Source organism: Arvicanthis niloticus, chromosome 24 (genome assembly GCF_011762505.2).
Source record: "Arvicanthis niloticus isolate mArvNil1 chromosome 24, mArvNil1.pat.X, whole genome shotgun sequence".
In the NCBI taxonomy this organism is placed as follows: Eukaryota; Metazoa; Chordata; class Mammalia; order Rodentia; family Muridae; genus Arvicanthis; species Arvicanthis niloticus.
The window spans coordinates 13031735-13052875 of NC_133432.1; the positions used below are offsets into that span (position 1 = coordinate 13031735).

Below are 21141 nucleotides of genomic sequence, written 5' to 3' on the forward strand. Positions count from 1 at the left end.
CATGTCTGGTGGGATTGGGGTTTCCTGTTGCCTCTTGTACACTGAGATACTAAGTTCCAAAAATAAGTGCTCCTAAAAACCCCACCTTTTTGACCTGGGCTAGGCTGCTCTCTGAGCACCCTGGGGCCTGGTTTGGGCCCTACTCCCCATCACCAGGTTTCGGGAGGGCCTCAAGTACTCGCTTTGTCCCGCCCCTCCAGGCTGTCACTCACAGACCCAAGGTGGCTCCCACCAAGAGGATGAGCAAATTCCTGAAGCACTTCACAGTGGTCGGGGACGACTACCACACATGGAACGTCAACTACAAGAAGTGGGAGAATGAGGAGGAGGAGGAGGAGCCGGCGCCCACATCAGCGGAGGGCGAGGGCAGTGCTGCTGGTGCAGATGCCGAGGCTGGCTCTGTCTCCACGCCCAGGCCAACCCTGGACTTCAGGACCAGGCTGAGGAAACTCTTCAGTTCCCACAGGTTTCAGGTAAGAGAGTGAGGTCGCCAGGTCCCTAAGGTGGGAGCCCCCCTCTGCCACTGCCACCCCTGCACCACACAGGTGCTTTCTGAACTTCTTTCTCATGCCATGGTCTGTGGTCTGATCTGTATTAACAGTGGGGGAGGGGTCGTGCTGTGACCCTCCGGAGGCTGTGACTTGGGCATGACAAAGAAGGACGTGCAGATCCATGCTGCAACTCTGAACACATGACCTGAGTGGACAGGCCAGACAGGGATGGTCCTGGTTGTGTGTGATGGCAGATAGCTGAACCTTCCAGCGTAGCAGCCCGTGTAGACAGATGGGAGGTTGTGGGAGGAGGGAGGAGGGAGGAGAGAGGAGGGAGAGACGGGGTGGCTGCTTGAGGAAGATGGGATTTCCTTTTGGGGTGGTGGTGGAAATACACTAGAACTAGACAGTGGTGGCAGCTGCACAGCCTTGTGACCGTACCCACTGCCACAGATCTTCGTGGCAACCTATGAATGGTTACTTTAGGCTAGTTATTTTCATGGCCTGTGTGTATGCTCAAAGTACACTATGAGAGAAGTATTCATTCCAGAGTGCCTGCTTCTGGACAAGGGCATGAGGGTCCCCTGCTCTGCAAGCTCAGCACCACACCTGGCCCTGACCCCAGAACATGTGGGGCTGGAGAGGCTGGGGAGGCGGTTAAGGTGGGAAACTGCTTGTTGTGCAAGCATAAGGGCCCGAGTTCGATTCCCCAGCCCCCCGAGGGAAAATGTTGGATGTGGCAGTGCATGCCAGAAATCCCAGCACTGGGAGGCAGATAGAGGAGTTTCCTTGGGGCTCACTGGAAGTTGGGGGAGACCCAGGCTCCATGAGAGATTCTGTCTCAAAGAATTAAATGGCGAGAGTAACCGTAGACAGGAATGTGGATCTCTGATTTTTACATGTATGCAAACACACACACATACACACACACACACCTGGCTCTGTCATCACCTCTCTGCAGATGCTGCTGCCACAGGGAGAGAGAGGGGACTTCCTGGCTTCAGAGAGAAACAGTTGGGTGGAAGCCCACTGTTTCAACATTGGGAAGGGCAATTTTTTCAAAAAGATTTCTCATTTATATGTGTACTTGTGCACCATTTGTGTGCTGGAGAACTTGGAGGGAGGTCAGGGGTGTCTGATCCCCTGAAGCTAGAGTTCCAGGTGGTTTTAAGTCACCTGAAGGACGGGGGTTCTAGGAACTGAACCTAGGTCCTTTGCAAGAGCAGTGAGCATTCTTAACCCCCGAGCCAGCTCTGTAGCCCCATGAACAAGGGCAAGCTTCTGTCTGTACTCTGAGGTGGCAAATCCAGTACTACAGGGAGGTACTTCGGGGATGCCACTCTGGGCATCAGAGTCCAAGTCCCATCTTGAAGCAGGGAGAGACAGCCTCGGTCTCACCACGAACACTATTCTCAGGGAGAAAAAAAATTGTCTTTTCTCCCACTTAAAGTGAGCCAACAACCCAGCATCTCTTGTGTCTGGCCAGCCCCTCTGTGGCTATGGCAGGAAACATGGTATTATGTTGTTGGGTTTGAAATCCCAAACCTGCAATTTCAGAGCAAATGGAGGGAGCCTGTTTCCTTCCAGCTGTAAAGGGAGCCCCAGAGCTCCCACCCCCCATGTCTCTGCCTCTGGAAGGGACTCATCCCTCCTACTCTGCCTGCCAGGCTTGGCTCTGACTCTCAGAAAGGTATTTGTTTGAGGGGACATGTTCCATCTACTGTGGGTGACAGACAGATGCTGCTTAGCCTGTTAGATGTCCCCTGCAGGCAGAAATTAGGAGTCTGAGGTCATGGTGACTGTCATGTGACACTCAGGGCTGAGCGGTGTAGGTCCCATGGGAGGGAGGGCATGTTTCAGACAGGGGCTTGAGTTGGTCAAGGGCCTGGTATGGAAAGAGACAAAGGCCTGAGTGGGGGTGGGGAAGGGGTACAAGGGTCCTGTGCAGAAAGCAGCAAGGTTGCTCACTGAGGCAGGCGCTGCTGGGGACAGGCTGTGTGGGGGCGCCATGATCAGATTGGTTGAAGGTCTTAGATGGAAGCTAGATGGGATAGGGGTGGGACAGGGGTTCAGGACTCCTGCTCTCTGCTGGTAGGATCTGCAGGACATAGTGATAGAGCATGCTGTCACCTGTCACATGAGATGGCCTAATCAGAAGACATGGATGAGCCAGCCTCCAGGGAAGGCAGACATGAGATGGGTCTGGTGCTTTCATCTTGATCAAGGGGCAGCCAGAGCTTGAGCCCTCAGCTCATCTGGCTTCATAAGCCCATTGTCGCTCAGAGACCAGTGTGTGGCCAGTTACTGAGGCTTTGGTGCCAGTGCAGGCTAATGGGACCCTGCAGTTGACACCCCACAGGGCAGGATGTGGGCTTACAAAGGGCTGTGACCTACCCTACCCCAGCAGCCAGGTGGAGAGGCCAAGTGTCTTTTCTTGGTCTCTCTCTAACTTCTAACTTCAGGTGACATGTGAAATTAATCATTGGAAAGTGACTATTTCTGTGGTGTGTTATGCCTAGACTACTGTCTGGAGTTCAAGTCTTCTTGTCACTGTGCAGTCTGTCCCTCAGAAACCCCAGGCTGCATAGGACCTGAGGCTCCTGTCTGCCCTCCTCCACACCCATGCACAGACCCATGCTTCATGCTGTGTGGTGACTGTGGTGAGCCTCTTGGCAATACGGCTATGCTTTGACTTTAGATCCTGGGAATTTGCTGATTCTTCTGGCTCTAAAAGAAGGAAGTAAAAACCAAAACAAAATCCAGGCTGGGAAAATGGTTGTCAGGAAAGTGTTGGTCTACAAGTAAGAGGACCCATGTTCTCAGCCCAGACCCAGGCTTTAAAAAAAAAAGACAGAAGAACCTGAGAAAAGACAGGAGGACTCCTAGGGCTCGCTGGCTGGCCAGTCTAGTTGAGCCCATGCCAGTGAGAGACTGTCTCAAAATGTAAGGTCAGACCATGTGTGGTGCACACTTTGAATCCTAGCAATTGGAAGGCAGAGGCAGTCAGATGTTTGTGAGTTCGAGGCCAGCCTGGTCTACATAGGAACCTCCAGGCCAGCCAAGGGGTGAGATCCAGTTTCAACAAGAAAAAAAAAAAAAAAAAAAAAAGGCAAGGTGAGGACTCCTGGGGCAGGGCATCTGAGGATGCCCTTTGGCCTCCACACAGGACACAGGAATACACAAAGAAAAAAACCTAAAACCCCCTCCACCCCACCCCACCATTAGTGACCACACCTCTACCCTAGTCTGTCACCTGCCCTTCCCCCATTCCAGCAGGTCACAAACCCACCCCCATCCTTCCACTCTCCAGGAAGCCCCACCATCTCCCCCTTGCCCTGTCTATGCAGGGTGGCTGTGTCACACACTGGGATGAGCTTGCTTAGCCCCCTGGGTGAGAACACTGCCGCCCCACTCCCTGAGCACAGGCAGCCTTTGCAAGGGTGTGGAGGGGAGAGTCCCCTTCTGGAACTCAGAGTCCCAAGGCTGGGGTATGTCAGATAACTTATTGAGCATATGTTCTGTGTCTACCCCAGCAATAGTGAACCCCAGAAACAGAAAAGGAAACTTAAAACTCTGTTTGCCTTTTAAGAGTGACATTAGCTTTGAGAGCTGGTACTGGAGAAACGGACTGGGTGACCAAGGGGCAGTGACTGGGAGAGCCAGTGGGACCCTAAGGGAGAGGTGGTCCCTAAGCTCCCCACAGGGTACTCCCAGGGTTCCTGAGAATGAAGGAGGCCCCACCCTGCTCTCAGAGCCTCTTGCTCCTCTAGGTCATCATCATCTGCCTGGTGGTCCTGGACGCCCTCCTGGTGCTTGCTGAGCTCCTTCTGGATTTGAAGATCATTGAGCAAAACTACATAGTCAAGGTAGGAGCAAGGTGCAGACACGGACTGAGCTGCAGCCCCAGGCCATTTTTACTTTGTAGTTGAGACCTTTTTTTTTTTTTTTTTTTTTTTAACTCTGTCGCCCAGGACAGTCTTGAACTATTTTTGAATTTTTGATCCTCCTGCCTCAGTTTCCCAAGTGCTGGGGTTGCAGCGTATCTGCTTTAAGACAGGGTCTGGCTGTGTAGCCTTGATCTTGAACCTTCAATCCTGTCTCAGCTTCCCAAGTACTGGGATGATAGCCAGGCCTGGCCGGAGGCGGTTAGGTATGGCGCTGCCTAGTTATCACATGGTAGGTGATGCTGATGCTGCTCCCTGCTCGCTGTCCCCGCAGGTGTTCCACTACATGAGTTTTGCCATCCTGGCCTTCTTCATGGTGGAGATTTTCCTTAAAATCTTTGTCTTCCGCTTGGAGTTCTTCCACCACAAGTTTGAGATCCTGGACGCCATCGTGGTGGTGGTGTCTTTCGTCATTGACCTCGTCCTCATGTTTAAAAACCACCACTTTGAAGCTCTTGGTCTGCTGATCCTGCTTCGGCTGTGGAGGGTGGCCCGCATCATCAATGGTGCGTCTCCTGTGCTACACGGGGGTGTGAGTACTGTGGTGGGTACTGAGGTGACAGTACGGTCACCAGACACCCGGGATCTCATCCCTGGTCTGTGTCATGGCTGCTGCCTCTCGGGCATCAGGAGCAATGCATGATGGTAATATTTGGTGATGAGTGTTACCTCTAGCTGCCAACTGTGGTTGGTCGAAAGCCATTTCACACTACCCTGCCCGTACTTTCCAGAAGGTGGTCAGGGCAGTGTGGGACCTGTGCCCAGGGCAGCACTGGAGGGCATCCTCCAAGAGGGACGGACACATGTGGCTTAGCAGCACTCTGGGCTGACTACCTCAGGGTCCCCACATGGAGCAGATCAGGTAGCACAGGTGAAGCTCCCACAGGCCCCGAGTGAACCCCCTGCTGCAGATAGTCGTCAGCATCTCTTGGCTTCCATCTCTAGAGAGGACACCCAGGGACGTCCGGTTCCACCCAAGTCCAAGTGCTGCCCCTGGTGCCTGTGTCTGAGGAGCTGTGGTTCCGTGGGTCTGTGGCTGGCTGGCAGCCGGAGCCGTTCAGTCCTGTCCAGTGACCATAGCAGTTGCCTAGAGCTGTCCCCCTCAGTTCTGCTGCAGAGAGCTCAGGGAACCTAGATGAGCCAGGCTTGGGAAGCCTGGGATGAGAGAGAGGGTGGCAGTGGGGCCCGTGTTTGGGGTGGGTGTGTCACCCGACGGGGCTGGTACCTCCTGCAGCACAGCCCACTCAGTCAGGGCCTGCAGGTAAAATGGCCGCTGGGGCTGTGGGGTGGCAGGTGGCCACCGCTAAGCAAGTTTAGCTCTGGGGAGAAGAGAAAAGCAAAGCAAACAAGGAGCAATCCCGTGTTGGGTGGAGAGGTAACAGCCTAGTAACACACAACAGTTAAATGAATTTATCAAGAAGACAGATGTAAAGGATTTACTAAATGTCTCACAGTGCGGCACAGTAAGTGGGCTCCGAGGGGGTGCCTCGGCTGAGGGGGGCTGGAAGCCTCACACTGCAGCTGGGCAGGTAGCTTGCACTCCTGGGCCTCTCCAGTCTGCATCTGAGAGGCAGTACTGAGGGGCTGTGGGTCACTGAAGCCATGTCAGGTGCCGATCTGTCAGGGCTGTGCTATGGCATGGGGGTCCCTGATTTAACATCTGGCCTTTTTATCTCTATACTCTGGACTCTGACCAGGGAAGACAAGCAACTTTCAGTTACTGCTAGGGACACTTGTCCCTGGGGAACGGGAACACAGCTAGCCTCTAGAGACTCTGCAACCATGTGGGCCACAGGGCAATACTGCCCAGCTGCCAACTCCTGAGCTCAGACATAACAATCTTGCCTTCCTCGCTGGGGCTTCACAGTGACAGCTGTCTCTACATGCATACGTGTGAATCAGAATACAAGTCTTGGGGCTGACACTTGCCACTAGGCTTCATGACCCATGTTTAAGCTGTAGGACACATGGTGAAAGGAAAGACAGACTTCCCACGCATCATCCTTTGACGTCCACAGGCACTCTGTGGTACACATGCACCCACTCCTCCCAACCCCCTTCTCGGACATGTTTAAGACTTCAGCTGTTGCACCACCAAAACCCCTCCCCTCCCTCTAGGCATCATCATCTCTGTGAAGACACGCTCAGAATGGCAGATCCTGAGGTTAAAGCAGATAAACATCCAACTGGCCACGAAGATCCAGCATCTGGAATTCAGCTGCTCCGAGAAGGTAAGACTCAAATGGTCCACTGTGGTCCCCTCCAGCCCATGCTGACCCGACGCCTGTAGCTCCTTCTTGGTCTTTTCAGCATAGGCTCCAAGAGCCAGGTCCAGTCCCTCCTCTGGGCAACTTGTTCCTGCTATCCCTGCCCAGGGCCCTTCCTGAAAGCTGTTCCCCTCAGTAGCCAGAATGCCCCAGACTGGCTCAGGGCACCACCCAGTATGTGTCTGCTTTTACAACAGGAACAAGAGATTGAGCGGCTCAACAAGCTGCTGAGACAGAACGGACTTCTCGGGGATGTGAACTAGCCTTCCAGACGCTACCTAGAGGAGCTGGGCTGTAGCCAGACAGCAAGCGTGTGGTGTGAAGTCCAGTCCCCATCTCTGCCTTGGCTTGCACTCCGGGATGCTGGCGCTGCTGCTGCCCCCTCGGTGTCCACGCCCTATGCCTGCAGCAAAGGAAGAATGACCTTTCCTCAAGCTGGCCTCTACTGCCACTCGCTCGCTCGGGAGTCATCAAGGAAGCTGGGCTGTAAAACCAGCTTAAAGCACATCCTGAAAGGACCTGGAACTGGCACCCTGTACCAGCCTATTCTGGAAAACCTTTCTATACTAGATGGTCCACAGCTTTTCCTGCTGCATTTCCTAGGGGAACCATCATGGTACCCAGGCCCTCCTCTGCAGTATCCAGCTGTACCATCAGCTTCAAACTGGCTCTGTACCACCAGCATCTCTTTCAATTACTGTACAATTAATGTGTAAAATAAGTGCTCTCCTTCCCCGGGGCTCGCCCACCACATTTTCTCCTTGGTGGCAGCCACAGCAGCCACCAGTTATACAGCCAGCTCATGGCAGGGCACCAAGACTGCCCTGTAATTAACATGATCTTGGGGTACAATCCCCTTGCGGGCATACAGTTTTACACAGCCTCTTGCTGGTTTGTACTTCTCAAATGCTGACGGGATTCTGAAGAAAACTCCCAGTAGCCCAGGGATGGTTTACCGAGAAGGCTCTCCATGCATTCTCTACGGCAGGCTCTGTTCCCACCTATCTCCCAGAGGTGACGCGGCCTTTGACCTGTATGTGCAGGGTGCTGGACCATCAGACCCAACACCATAGCCCAGCAGAGTAAAGTTCCTGAGAGGGAAAAGGCAGCCGGGTTCATGTCCTCCTGAGCCTTCAGGATGGGGACTCACTTCTGCAAGGGCCACCTCATCATACAAATGGGAAGAAGAAGCTGAAGGGCAGCTTGGCGTTGATGGTGGGCGGGGCTCGGAAGCCTGCCTCTGCAGGGGCTGACACATCCACAAATGTCACTGCAGTGGAAATGACGATGGTCCTCTCAGGCCCTGGGAGGGGCTGTAAGGAAAAGACAGAGCAGACACCCTCATCATCTCCCTCACTCAGCAGCCCTCACGGTCAGCCTTCCTAAGGCACTAGTGCGGCTGAGGAGCACCCCACAGCTGAGGAGCACCCCGTGGCTGAGGAGCACTCTGCCCCAGACTATGCTGGTCCAGCAGCAGCAACCACGGTTCAGTGTTCACAAGAATTGTGACCACCAATACAACCTGTCAGCCTTTCCTTCTAAGTACAAGTTAAAGAATGATCAGGAAATTATTTTAAGACTCAAAATCAAGTTAGACATGATGGCACATGTCCATTAATGCTCAGGAGCCTGAGGCCAGCCTGGGCTACATGAGAAGACCCAGCAGGCACAGCAGCACATGGTAGCTGTGCCGTGAGGACGGCCAGCCCCAGCCCCAGCCCCAAGACCCCACTGTAAAGGACCTGAGATCCCAGAGAGAGATCTTTCATCCCAAGTAATAAATTTTTCCCATCCCCCTTGCTGTCATCGGGCCTCCTGCCTGCATCTGCTCACTGTATTTTGCTGTGGCTTATTTCTTTCAGTGTGAGGCTGTCCCAGGATAAGAATGAGCCTATGCTGCTCTGTGTGGTGGTGCACACCTTTAATCTCAGCACTCAGAAAGCAGAGGCTGGTGGATCTCTGAGTTCAAGGACAGCCAAGGTCACACAGAGAAACCCTGTTTTGGGAAAAAAAAAAAAAGAATAGGCCTACCCCTGGGCGGCACCCCAGCCCCCTACCTCTGGGATTGAGATGAGCTGGGCAGTGACATTTACTATCCTGGCCTGGGGGTTCAGCAGGGACCCATACTTAGTCCATTTCACTTCTATACCCAGAGCCACAGGAAGCTGGCAAGAGCCCTGCAAGAGAAGAGCAGATTAAACCAGAACATTACACAGCCACAAGTCAGACTAATTCTCAGTTGAGCATCTAAATCATAAAATGTCCCCAATTACAGAATGTTCGGAACACTAGGGTGAATGTGCCACACAAGTCCAGGTACAAGCGACTTCACAGAGGCTGAGTGACTAAAGCAGCCTGTGCTACAAGTGCCGTTCCACCAGCCCCTCCTAGTCCCAAAAGCCAGAGTCACTGTGGACTTGTCACTACCCAGTGGCGGGACCCTCAGGGCCTCGACCAGTCCTCTTCCACCTCAGAGATGTTTCTGGACACTGGCTGGGGGTCAGCAGGGAAGACAGAATTTAACAGTGAAAAGATGAACCGGGCAGTAGTGGCGCACGCCTTTAATCCCAGCACTTGGGAGGCAGAGGCAGGCGGATTTCAGAGTTTGAGGCCAGCCTGGTCTACAGAGTGAGTTCCAGGACAGCCAGGGCTACACAGAGAAACCTTGTCTCGAAAAACCAAAAAAACAAAACAAAAAACCCCACCTACAACAAAACAGTGAAAAGATGAACTTGCCTGTATCTCCTGTTAAAATGCAAACAGGAAATAAGCATTCTTTCATCAAAGTTCACCATCTAGCAGTGATGATACATCTTGGGGTGGAGAGATGGCTCTGCAGTTAAGAGCACTGGCTACTCTTACAGGACAACCTGGCTTCTGTCCCAGCACCCACATGGCAGCTCACAACTACCTGTTAACTCCAGTTCTAGGAGACCCAACATTCTCTTCTAGCCTCTGCAGGAACTAGGTACCACATGACCACATGGTGCACATATATACACGCACTCACACACATTTTTCCTTATCTTAAAAAGACAGCCGGGTGGCACAAGCCTTTCCTCTCAGCACTTGGGAGGCAGAAGCAGGCAGATCTTGGAGTCTGAAGCCAACCGATCTACAGCTGGCGGTAGACTGTCTGTATGTTACCAAAGGTAACAGTGCAAGGTAGCAGTGGCGCACACCTTTATTCCCAGCACTCAGGAGGCAGAGGCAGTCAGATACTTGAGTTCAAGGCCAGCCTAGTCTACACAGCGAGTTCCAGGACAGCCAGGGCTACACAGAGATCCTGTCTCAAACAATAAAACAAAGGTAATAATAATGCATCATCTTCACTGAGGTGAATGGACTTGAGGCCTCCCAGCCTTCCTCTTGCTGATAACTGGAACTGCAGGAGCTGCAGTGGGCAGCAGGGCCCCCCTAAGCTACAGTACTTGCCTCAATGTTTCAATTTCCACATGTATTCTTCTAAATTATGTCCTGGCTTCAAAAGCTAGCATACCTGCTAAACTGGAGTCTGCCAAAAGCAGTCACAGGATTCCTTAGCTTACATGTGCCGTTTAGAAACCTTGTCCCTGAGCTGGCCTGCCAACATCCCGTTGCTAGGAGCTGCTGCAGGTGCCGTGGGTGTGAGCAGCAGATGCCCTGGGCCTGCTTCCCCTGGCACTAATGACTGGGGTCTTTACTCAGTGCCAGGAAGCTAAGAGCTGCACCCCAGGTTCACTGGAGGCTGAGCACAGGGTTGAGCGATCCTTGGAATGGGGCTCTGGTGAGGCTCCTCTCCCCACTGAGCCACTCCTTATAAATGTACAAAGCAAATAATGAGAGGCCTGAAGCAGCTGTGACAAGAAATAGCTGGGCAATTAGGGGAGAATGGAGCGCACACCTCCGCAGGGATGGCCCACGCTTTGCTGCTAAGACAAAAGGAGGAGGTGGGCAGAGGAGTCACGTGTGACCAGGAAGCTATTTGTAGGATGTCAGCCTCCATTAAACTCTTCGGGGAACTTTGGAACTGGAAGAGCTCATGTGGGGGTGTGCTGCCATTACAGCCCAAAGGGCATAAGACTGAAGTAGTGGAGACAGGAGGCCACACCCCATGTCCCTCATGTCACCAAATGCCCAAGGAAGGATGACTGTACCACTGCCACCCAAGCTGACTTGCCTGGACTGGAGGACTTCAGGAAGGTCTGGAGGGCCTGATGTCCTGGGTTTTGGAATATTTGCACAGCCATGATGACTGAGAAATTTCTGAGGCTGGACAGGAAATCCACTGTTCATGTCCACCTCACACAGACAAGCTAGAGATATTTCAGTGAGCCCAGGTTTTGACCATAGCCACCACATGAGGCCATTGGTAAGTGTTGGCACTAAAAAGTTTCAGATTTAGATGTCACTCTTTTGGGTTAGGAGATTTCTCAACCATGTTCAACTATGGTGGTCACTTGTTCTTCCAGTTTATGGAGTGACCACTGTGTCCGGCTAACAGCCAAACAAACAACCCTCTGGACAACCCTAAGTGGTCAGTGATATTGTTGCTGGAGGGCTCTAGTGGGCCCGAACATGACAAACATGGCTCTGGCAGGCCTTACTCTTGATTCTGTCTGCCTTGTTAAATCATTAGATTACATCCCTAAAGCTAGCCCCCAAGGTCTGTTTCCTTATTTGGCCACTTTCTCCTCCTGAGGTGGACTACCAGCTATCAAATTATTGAAGGCCAGCAATCAAAAGCCCCTTTTGTCTCACCTAATTAACATGCCTAATTAAAATGAAACATGTCATCCCTTACACGTTTCCACTTGCCTATGGGCCTTGTCTGTTTCCTCTCTATCCAGAGGCAGTCTTTTGTCCCGGCGGGGCAAATATGGAGCCCCCAGTGCCCAATCCCTTGTTCCTTTTCCCTTCTCCCTCACCCTCTATCTCCTGTCTTTGTTTCTTATTCTCTTCCCTTTGTCCCTCTGGGGCAAATAAATCTCCTTTGTCCTAAGAACTGGTCTTGGGGTGTCCTATGCTGATTCTGGTCCTTTCAGTTTCCACATCACAGGGAAGCAAACAGAGGCTTGAAAACTGATCAAAGGCACTGTGAAGAAGAGCAGAGCTGGGAACCAACCCAGCTGGTCCGCAGCCCCCTCTCCACCTCCCCTGCTTCCCGGTGCATCCCCAGCAGCCTGTGGCCCGCCTGGAGGGAAGGCACACTAGCAGGTGGCTAGCGGCCTCGCACCCTCTTTACCTTCCCGTTGGAGGAGTAGGTGACGAAGTGCACAGGCACCCAGTCCGGTACATCCTGGGCCCGGGAGTTTCCAAACGCAGCCACGTAGTCAGGGAAGGCTTGGCCTCTCAGCAGGTCCTGCATCTTCTGTGCCAGAAGCCCACATGGGATGGTGCTTGTGAACCTTTGGGAAGAAAGAGGCCAACAGAGGGAGGCGCTGACAACTTCCAAAACACACCAGCCTCTAAACTTCTTCCTTCCTCCAGCTGCTGACATGACCCTGACTGGGGCATCCTGGTCATGGAGATGGCCCAAAGCAGCTTCCTAACTTGTTCCTCTCTCCCTCCCTCCCTCTCTCTCTCTTTCTCTCTCTCTCTCTCTCTCTCTGAACATTGTGCCAGAAGCCAGGCCACACAATGGCTTCCCATATCCTGTCCTCCTGAAGCGTGCTGGAACACATCCACAGGAGGGAACCAGCATTTGTCCTGGGCTCCTGCATCCTGTGGCAAAGTGTTCAGTGGAACTCTTAGGAAGCAACACTGATCTGAGAGCTGAGCTAGCAATCCAACTGATAACAGTCACTCCAAAGATGTGGGAAGGGCATGGGGGGAGGGGAAAATGAAAGGTACAAAGACAAGGGTTTGTAGAGCAGGAATTCAGTAACAAACACGCAGGACCGAAGATCACAAATGCCATTATGGTACTCAGGAGGCGGAGGCGGGAGGGCCAGGAGTTTGAGTCTGCCCTGAGCTGTGTAGGGAGACCTTGCCTCTACAGCACAGTCCGGTTTTCTCTCAGTTGTTCTGTTGTGCTGTGTGTGTGAAATTTAAACATCCAGAGACAAGGAAGGGTTTTCAGAGGAAACGTTTTTGCTCAGAGCTCAAATATTGTTTGCTAATTGAACCTTACGCACAATGCCCCAGGCCCCAGGTCAGCCTTGGCTGTGAGGGAAGAGGAAAGGCTAAAATCAAAGGCTCTGTGTTCTCTTTGCTAAGGCACTCACCTGAGTTGACAGCCAGACTGCACATTGTAGCCAAAGAGCACAGGGGCCCGGAGCCCCTCGCTGGCAAGGCAGTCCTGCTCATCTGTGCTACGAAGAATAGTAAATTGGCCGTGTCTGTTTGTTGTCTGAATTATCCCAGACATTCACAGACTGTTAAGGGACAGTCAACAGTTCCAGAGCAGCCAGACTGTCTAGGAGGAAAATGGCGTCATGCGTGCCATGAGACAAGAGAGAGATGCAAGCTCCTCCAGGCCCCTGGCCTGTTACCAGGAGGGGGCAAAACATGCCAGGAAATCTCTTCCTTGATTGGCTCATCTTCAAAACTAATTCCAGCCAGCTGTAGTGGGCAGGCCCATCATCAAGCTCCTCAAAAGGCTAAGGAGGGCTGGACATCTGAGGGCCACCTGAACTGCATGTGAGTTTGAGACCAGTCAGGGTGACTTGCTGGAACCTTGTTTCAAAATGAAGTGTAAGGAGTGGGCTGAGGCACAGCTCAGGGGCAGAGTGTTCTCCTAGTATCTCAAGCCCTGATTTAAATCCTCACTGATGCAGAAAACAAACAATTCATTTGCAGTGCTACTCAGTTGGCTTAAGAGTCTCTGTTTAAATGTGAACTGGCCGGGTATGGCGGCCATGCCTGTGGTCAAGAGGCTGAGACAGGAGGATCTTGAAATCAAGGCCAGCCTGAGACTTTGATCCCAGCACTCAGAGGCAAGGCAAAAGGATTTGTGTGAGTCTGAGGCCAGCCTGGGCTACAGAGTGAGTTCCAGGACATAGCAAGAGAGACTTTCTCAAGGACACAAAAACAAAAGTGGATAAATGAATCAGAGTCAAACCCTTCTGCCTCCAGCTGTCCTGTTAAATGCACTGCCATCTTTCCCAAAGCACCAGACTCTACTTACACCCAGCCGCACCACATTTCAGTGGCCACCTTCCCAAAGGCTACCCACATCCCCCTTGACAACAAATGGAAGCACAGCCCACCCATGCAGACAGAGAAGGTGATCTTCTCCACAGAGCCCAAAAAAAGGATACCCCTTCTGAGGCTGGAAGCCGGCGGCCAGAGGCAGTCCCACTCGGTAACCAGGATTACCGCTGAGAGGAACGGGCTTGGTGCCATGCTGAAAGACAAGGGGATGACCTGTGCAACATTACTTAGGTAAGAGCAGGGGCAACACAATGCTCTCACTGTAACATCTGGAAGAGCAGCTCCCTCTGTTCTCAAGTATAAATAGATCTCGGAGAGTGGGAGGACAGCACTCTGTGAGCCTGCAAGGCACGGGACAGCACCTGGCTTCCAGGCAAGCCCCACCCACCCGCTACTGCAGTGCAGGCTGGGAGCTGGGTCATGCTTCTAGATTGACGGTGCTGCCCCCAGAAGCCAGGCTTTCCTCAATTTGGCATTCACACAGAACTCAAACTCACCTGAATAAAGTGAATCTCAAACTTCTGCTGCAGGAGACTTACTGCACTGCTCAGTGTCCCCAGAACGAGGGAGAGGCCAGCTTCCTGGATCTGGCCTGTGGCTGTGTACAGCAGGCTGTACTTCACCTGGGAGGGAATGGGGCCCAGCAGCCATGTTATTAACTCTAATGAAACACCACAGAAAAGCCACACCCCAAGACTGTTGTCCAATCACATCACTCTTGTCCCCTTAGCATCCCAGTGGACGGTCACCTCAACCTCTCTGTGCCCAGGTTTTTGACATTTTAGATCACCTGATTCAAGCACAATGGGAACAGCCTACTTCTGCAGAAGAAATGAGTCCAGTCAAATAAATAGTGGTGATAATAAACTATATTAGTGGTGCATGTACGTGAGTGTGTGAGTGTGTTGTGTGTCCACGAGTGCACATACAGCGGCCAGAGACTAGAGAGTGACAGTGGGTGTCTTCCTCTGTAACTCTCTGCCTTGCTGCCGTGAGACGTAGTCTCTCACTGAACCATAGGCTCTCTATTTAGTGAGGCTGCTGACCAGTGCACTCTTGGGATCTGCCTCTGTCCCCCAATGCTGGGGTTATAACCAGGTGTAGTAGCCATGCTTGGCTTTTTACATGGGTGCTGGGGATTTGAACTCAGGTCCTCATGCTTGTGGAACAAACATTCTTACTTCACTAAGCCATCTTCCTAGCCACTGACAAGAAAACTTTGATGTCTTCTTACAAAGTGTTAGATTTATGGAGACATATAAAGACGTGTCCTCTGATGAAAGAGCAGAGTGGCAGAAGCAACTAAAGGCCAGATAAAGACAAGTATCAGCACAGTATGGACCAGAGTCCCCTCTGGAAGGTATGCAGTTCCCCTGTAGCCAACAGGCTGGAGTCAGGCAGTTGGAGCAGGACTGCAGAGACACACTGGATGCCTACCTGGAGAACAACGTTGCTGCAGAGTCTATCTTGCCCAGTGCTGACCAGAGATGGCCACAGGACACCATGGCCTTCTAACTGGGTCAGTGTGTGATTCAGAGACCGATACATTACAGACTGGATCTTGATGGAGACCTGAGAGGAGAAGTATCCTTGGTTATGAGGCTACCACATGTGACATGAAGCATAGGTGACCCTATTACAGCACCCAGAGCCTAAAATGAACACTTAGTGACAGCAACTGTAAAGTGCAGGACACACACAGCCACACACTATGAGCGCAGGACACACACACAGAGCCACATGCTATGAGCGCAGGACACACACTGCCACACACTGTGCCCACTGTGAACCCACTTTTGCAAGAATGCAGGTATTTTCGTGCAAACACATACACACATATTCAACGGAAACTCATAAAGTACAATCTAAGATGCCTATTCATCACAGACATGGAAACAACCTAAAAGTCCATCAGCTGAGAAACGGACCAGTGTCAAGTGTCCATCTACACAAGGAACATGACTCATACATAAGAACCAAATCCCCAAACATGCTACTACATGGGTGAATCTTGAAAACATCAAGTGTAAGAAATCAGACACCAGGGGCTGGAGAGATGGCTCAGCAGTTAAGAGTAATGACTGGTCTTCCAGAGGTCCTGAGTTCAATTCCCAGCAACCATATATTGGCTCACAACCATCTGTAATGGGATCTGATGCCCTCTTCTGGTGTGTCTGAAGACAGCTACAGTGTACTCATTAACAAATAAATAAATCTTAACAAATAGAAAAAGAAAGAAAAGAAACTACCACCAAAGGCCACATATCCTATAGATTCCACTCAGTATGGGATGTCCACACAGGCAAATGGACAGAAGCCAAAGTGGTTATCAGGGACTGGGACAGAACTGAGAAACCTATGGAGTGATGACTAAAGGATATTGGATTGTTTTTTAAGATTTATTTATTTTATGCACATGAGTACACTGTAGCTGTCTTTAGACACACCAGAAAAGCGCATCAGATCCCATTACAAATGGTTGTGAGCCACCATGTGGTTGCTGGGAATTGAACTCAGGACCTCTGGAAGAGCAGTCAGTTCTCTTAACCTCTGAGCCATCTCTCCAGCCTGATATTGGAATTCTTAAGAGTGATGAAAACCTCCTGGAGTTAGACTGCAGAGATGCTGGCACGACCTTGTGATGACACTCAAGGCCACAGCATTGGTCACTTTGGCAGAGTGGCCAGCATGTGGGAGAAGGCTCACCACCCAGCACCAAAGAAGGGGGAGATTGCATGGCACATTACAAATACACAATTCCATGGCATGGCCAACTGTGCATGTGTGTAAACACACACACACACACCATGCTTAACAACAAAACAGAGTCTACACCTTTATACTCAGTCTTAGGTTCGCAGCCAGAAGCCCAGCTTCCCTGAGCAAACCCTTGCCTCAGGAGATGCAGCCTGCCTTCCAGGCAGCTCACATACAGTGGCTGGATAGGCAGCAGGATCAGGGCAGGACCGAGACAGACAAACTTTCTAAATAAATCAGGAGGCCTGGATCGTGACCAGCACCAGAAGAGTGACAAAGCAGCAAGGACCCCTGAGGACAGACAGAATGCTTCTGAGGAGGACTCTCCAGGTCGGTTCTTGGAAGCCACTATCGGGGAAAGCGCCCAAAGCACCTGCTCATTGCGCTGCCTTCAACTTATGCTCAACTGTTGTTTACAATTTAAACTCAAGTGCTGAAGTCATCACTTTAGAAATAAAGGCAGCTGGGCGGTGTTGGCGCACGCCTTTAATCCCAGCACTCGGGAGGCAGAGGCAGGCGGATTTCTGAGTTCGAGGCCAGCCTGGTCTACAGAGTTCCAGGACAGCCAGGGCTACACAGAGAAACCCTGTCTCGAAAAACCAAAAAAAAGAAAAAGAAAGAAAGACGCAGCCTTTCCACATTCCTATGACCACAGCAACCCTCTGTGGTCAGAATCGCTCGCTCGAACAGGGAGACAGTGTGTGAGACGGTGTGGGGTCATGGGTGACAGGAAAAAGGCAATCTAGTCTACACAACTCTCTATGCCACCAAGGTACCTCGACAGCTTGAGTCAAGTGGGGAACCCTAGGCTGTGACTTAACTAGTTCTTGTTAAAATCAAAAGACCACTAGATGCTACCCAGCATGTGGACCGGGCCAGTTTGAAATGGTAGAAACAAGGCTCTTTCTAGAGGCTGTGTCACAGAAAGGCCTGACAGGGTTTGGTTCTGTTTGAGAACAGGATCTCACTGTGTTGCCCTGGTTGGCTTGGAACTCTCTATGTGGACCACACTGGCCTTGATCACAGAGATCTGCCTGTCTCTGCCTTCCAAGTGCTGGGAGTAAAGCCGTGTGCTCCTATGAATGGGTAAAAATAAATCTTAAAAATAAAATCCGATAACTCAGGAATGTGAGACCTGTGGTTGACCTCTGGCCAATAACATATGTACACACACACACACACATCCTGCACATCCCAGCCCCAAACACACCCAGAGAGAGAGAGAGAGAGAGAGAGAGAGAGAGAGAGAGAGAGAGAGAGAGACTAAGACTTTATGCTTTTACCTGTGTCGTTGAATTAGGTACCTAGACAAAAATAAACCACAACTAAGTTAGGCACAACAAACAGATGAGTTTCTACAGCGTTTTTAGACTTCAGCTAGAGGCCACATTCATCCCTCAAGATGCCACGGACATGACAGCAGTTTCCCCACTCAGGACCAGCCATCTGCAGGCTTTCGTCTCTATGGTAACCACTGAACTTCCCTCTGCCATGTCATCTTCCCTCAGCAGCGCCATGCCAGAGGCCTGCCTGCTTTGCTGTCACTATCCCACACTGCCTCTCAGCCCTAACCCTGGGGAAAGAGAGGCACAGGGGGTCCTCCCTCTGCTCTAGCTGCACCTGTCTTCCCGGCAGGGCCATATCCCTGGCACAGGAGGTTTCCAGGGCCTGACTCAGCCTGATGCCAACATCGCACGGCTGTCCTTCCAAAGGCTTGCCTTCCAACTCTCATGGCTACATATCCTATCAGGCCAGGGGTCCTCTGGGGAAGTGACAGATAAGGCTTGCTTGAGGAAGCCTGTACTGAGAGAGAGCTGCACCTTGTCACACTCAAGGACGACTTGAGAATTTAAACTTACTAGAACTCAGGTCTGGAGGACCAACTTAGAAAGCACACAGGATTGAGGGGGTAAATGACTCTGAACAGTAATAAATGACCCTGATAAGAACTTAGAAGCCAGGAGCAGCCTTGGACATAATCCCATGGTCGAATCACCTTTTCTCTTCAAGTAGGCCAGGGCCTTGCTCACTCTCTGTCCCAGCTCCATCACCAACTCTAAGGAACATGGCCTTCCCTTGGGGCTTGGGTACCCCAGCCCACTGATAGACCTTTCCTGATGGCCTCTGTCTCCAGGCAGACACGCCCTTCCCTCCCGCTGTTCCTGGGAGCCCACTTTTATGGTGTTGATAGGATTCTAATGTCACACTGGATGACTGGATGACGTGTTAAGTTGTGAGCAGCCACTGAAGACCTGGCTCAGCTGCACTCAAGGCGAATAAAGGAAATTTAAAAACTGAATAGAAACAAGATACAGCCGAGCTACACACAAACTTCATAAAGATCACTTGAGTAGCCTCTGACGCCAACCACGGTGCTAGAGAACACAACCTGGTCACACCTGGGCCAGGCGCATGTGGAGATCACTCTACATCTTAAAGGGACAGTCAGTTCTGCTTCCAGATGATTCTTACCCTCAGAATGGCAGGGCTGCTGTAATGAGCCATGCTGAGGGCTTCCATTCCTTCACACTGGTCTATGTCCACCCTTCGGCTGCATTCGAAGGCCTGGCTCACCAGGAACGCTGGAAATGGTAACATGCAGGGGGTGGGAGGTAGGAGAGGGATATACAGAACATGTTCAGCTCAAGAATGGGAACTGAAAACAGTCATGTAAAAAAGGCAAAATAAGGGCTGGAGAGATGGCCCAGTGGTTAAGAGCACTGACTGCTCTTTCCAGAGATTCTCAGTTTAATTCCCAGCAACCACAGGGTGGCTCACAACCATCTGTAATGGGATCAATGCCGTCTTCTGGTGTGTGTCTAAAGACAACTACAGTGTACTCACATATAATACATAAATAATTCTTAAAAAAAGAAAAAGAAAAGGTAAAATAAGCTGCTCCACAAACGTAGCAAGTTTAAAGTGGGTTTCACCTAGGAAACACATGTACAAAATACTGTAAATACACAACGCCCAGAAGATGCAGAGCGGTGCCCCTCCAGCTCCGTCCCCCGCCCAGGGCTCTGCCTCAGAGGGAGAAGCATGGCTGCTGAAGCTTTCAGAAATACTATGCAAATAAAGAAAACACATGCGTAAAAGGTTATTTTTTAACCAACCATTTTCCCCTTTTGGACACAGATGCACACATGCTACACTGTTCTGCACATTTTCCCATGAGCAATGTGAGCATCCTGAAGCCCTTCCAGCAATCCTGAAGGGATAATTAGTGTTCTCTCCCGGATGCAGCACAATTACTCCCCAGTTCCCGGCTAATGGGCACAGCAGTTGTCTCTGCTTGGTTGTTGCTGTCACAATCTGCATGGGGCTCTTGCTTGTGGGCCAAGCCTTCCTTCAGGAGCTCTGGTAATTTTGATCCATGTGTTACACTGCCTTTGGCAGGGTGTGACCAACTGTTCCACCAACTACTGCAGAAGAGTGTCTCTCCACAGCTTCGCACTCTCTGAGCTTTGTCAATCTGAAACGTGGAAATGGCTTCTGAGCTTGGCTTGTTTGCTTTTTGAGACAAGGTCTCACTATGTAGCCTAAGCTGGCCTCAAACTGGTGGTCCTCCTGCCTCTATCTCCCAAGAGCTGGAGTTTGTGACATGCCCATCTACCAGACTCAGGTGCTTTAACCAACACTGACCTACTTGATGTACAGGAAGAAGCTTCTCTTTAACAGACTTGTTACCTAGTTGGTCATTACAGTTGCTCACAGCTGGCTGAGGCTTAGAGAGCCCTGGCTTTGGCCTTTAGCCCAGGCCCAGGCCCTTGGCTTCTCTGCTCTCCTGGAAGAAGTGGGTTTGACCCAGGCCCTGAGCACAGAGATCTCAGTGTTCCCACTGTGGGAGTCAACCCAGAAAGTCCTATGCAAGCAGGCACTGGGCTCGGAATCCCAGAACTGTGGAGGCTGAGTGGGAAGGACCAGGCTGATATACATGGAGAGGCCATGGCTCAGAAACAAACAAGAGGCAGGCATGCTGGCACATGACTTTAGTGCTAACTCAGGGATGGCAGAGAGAGGAGCAGAGGCAGGTGAATCTTTTAAAGCCAGCCTGATCTATGTATTGAGTTCTGGAATAGCTGGCTTGTATAGTAAGACAGTGTCTCAAAAAACCTAAAAACAGGGGTGGGGGGTTGACAGATGACGGCTCAGCTGTTTAAGGCTAGACTCACAACCAAAAAAATCCAAAACAAAAACCTAACCAAAAAAATAACAACAATCAAAAAGAAACCGAAGCCTCACTATTTCCACGTCTGAAGCAGGGCTATTAGCACGACCTCAAGGGACAGTGTCAAAACAATTTCACTTTTTCTTTTAAAAAAAATTATATTTGACTTGTGGGTAGATGTGGAAGGCATAGGATAAGCCTGTGGTAATTAAGTCTCTCCCTCCATGACATGAGTCTCAGAGATAAGCTCAGGTTGCAGGCTTGGTGGCACCTTCACCTGCTTGGTGGCACCTTTACCTGCTGAGCCCTGTCAGCGGCCCCTGGGGAAGTTAGCTGCAGGAGCCACCTCATGCAGAACGGCGAGCACCGTAAGTGTC

The 21141-nt window shown here is 51.3% G+C and overlaps 2 protein-coding genes across 5 annotated transcripts in view; one reads left to right on the plus strand and one right to left on the minus strand.

Annotated features, from left to right (window-relative positions):
- Nucleotides 1-7036, plus strand: part of Hvcn1 (hydrogen voltage gated channel 1) — a 32595-nt gene extending 25559 nt beyond the window's left edge. For both annotated transcript variants that reach the window (XM_076922758.1, XM_076922759.1), the window contains 5 exons: nt 201-473; nt 4262-4357; nt 4710-4941; nt 6554-6666; nt 6900-7036. In XM_076922758.1, the coding sequence (XP_076778873.1) occupies nt 201-473; nt 4262-4357; nt 4710-4941; nt 6554-6666; nt 6900-6965 (780 nt within the window). In that variant the 3' untranslated portion in view covers nt 6966-7036. The remainder of the gene's footprint in view (nt 1-200; nt 474-4261; nt 4358-4709; nt 4942-6553; nt 6667-6899) is intronic.
- Nucleotides 5831-21141, minus strand: part of Tctn1 (tectonic family member 1) — a 28246-nt gene continuing 12935 nt past the window's right edge. For 2 of the 3 annotated variants that reach the window (XM_076922755.1, XM_076922757.1), the window contains exons 6-14: nt 19066-19175; nt 17877-17897; nt 15274-15408; nt 14334-14459; nt 13942-14029; nt 12909-13047; nt 11927-12089; nt 8760-8879; nt 5831-8015 (exon numbers count right to left, since the gene is read on the minus strand). In XM_076922755.1, coding sequence (XP_076778870.1) covers nt 7872-8015; nt 8760-8879; nt 11927-12089; nt 12909-13047; nt 13942-14029; nt 14334-14459; nt 15274-15408; nt 17877-17897; nt 19066-19175 — 1046 coding nt within the window. In that variant the 3' untranslated portion in view covers nt 5831-7871. The remainder of the gene's footprint in view (nt 8016-8759; nt 8880-11926; nt 12090-12908; nt 13048-13941; nt 14030-14333; nt 14460-15273; nt 15409-17876; nt 17898-19065; nt 19176-21141) is intronic. The other variant, XM_076922756.1, reaches the window with a different exon arrangement.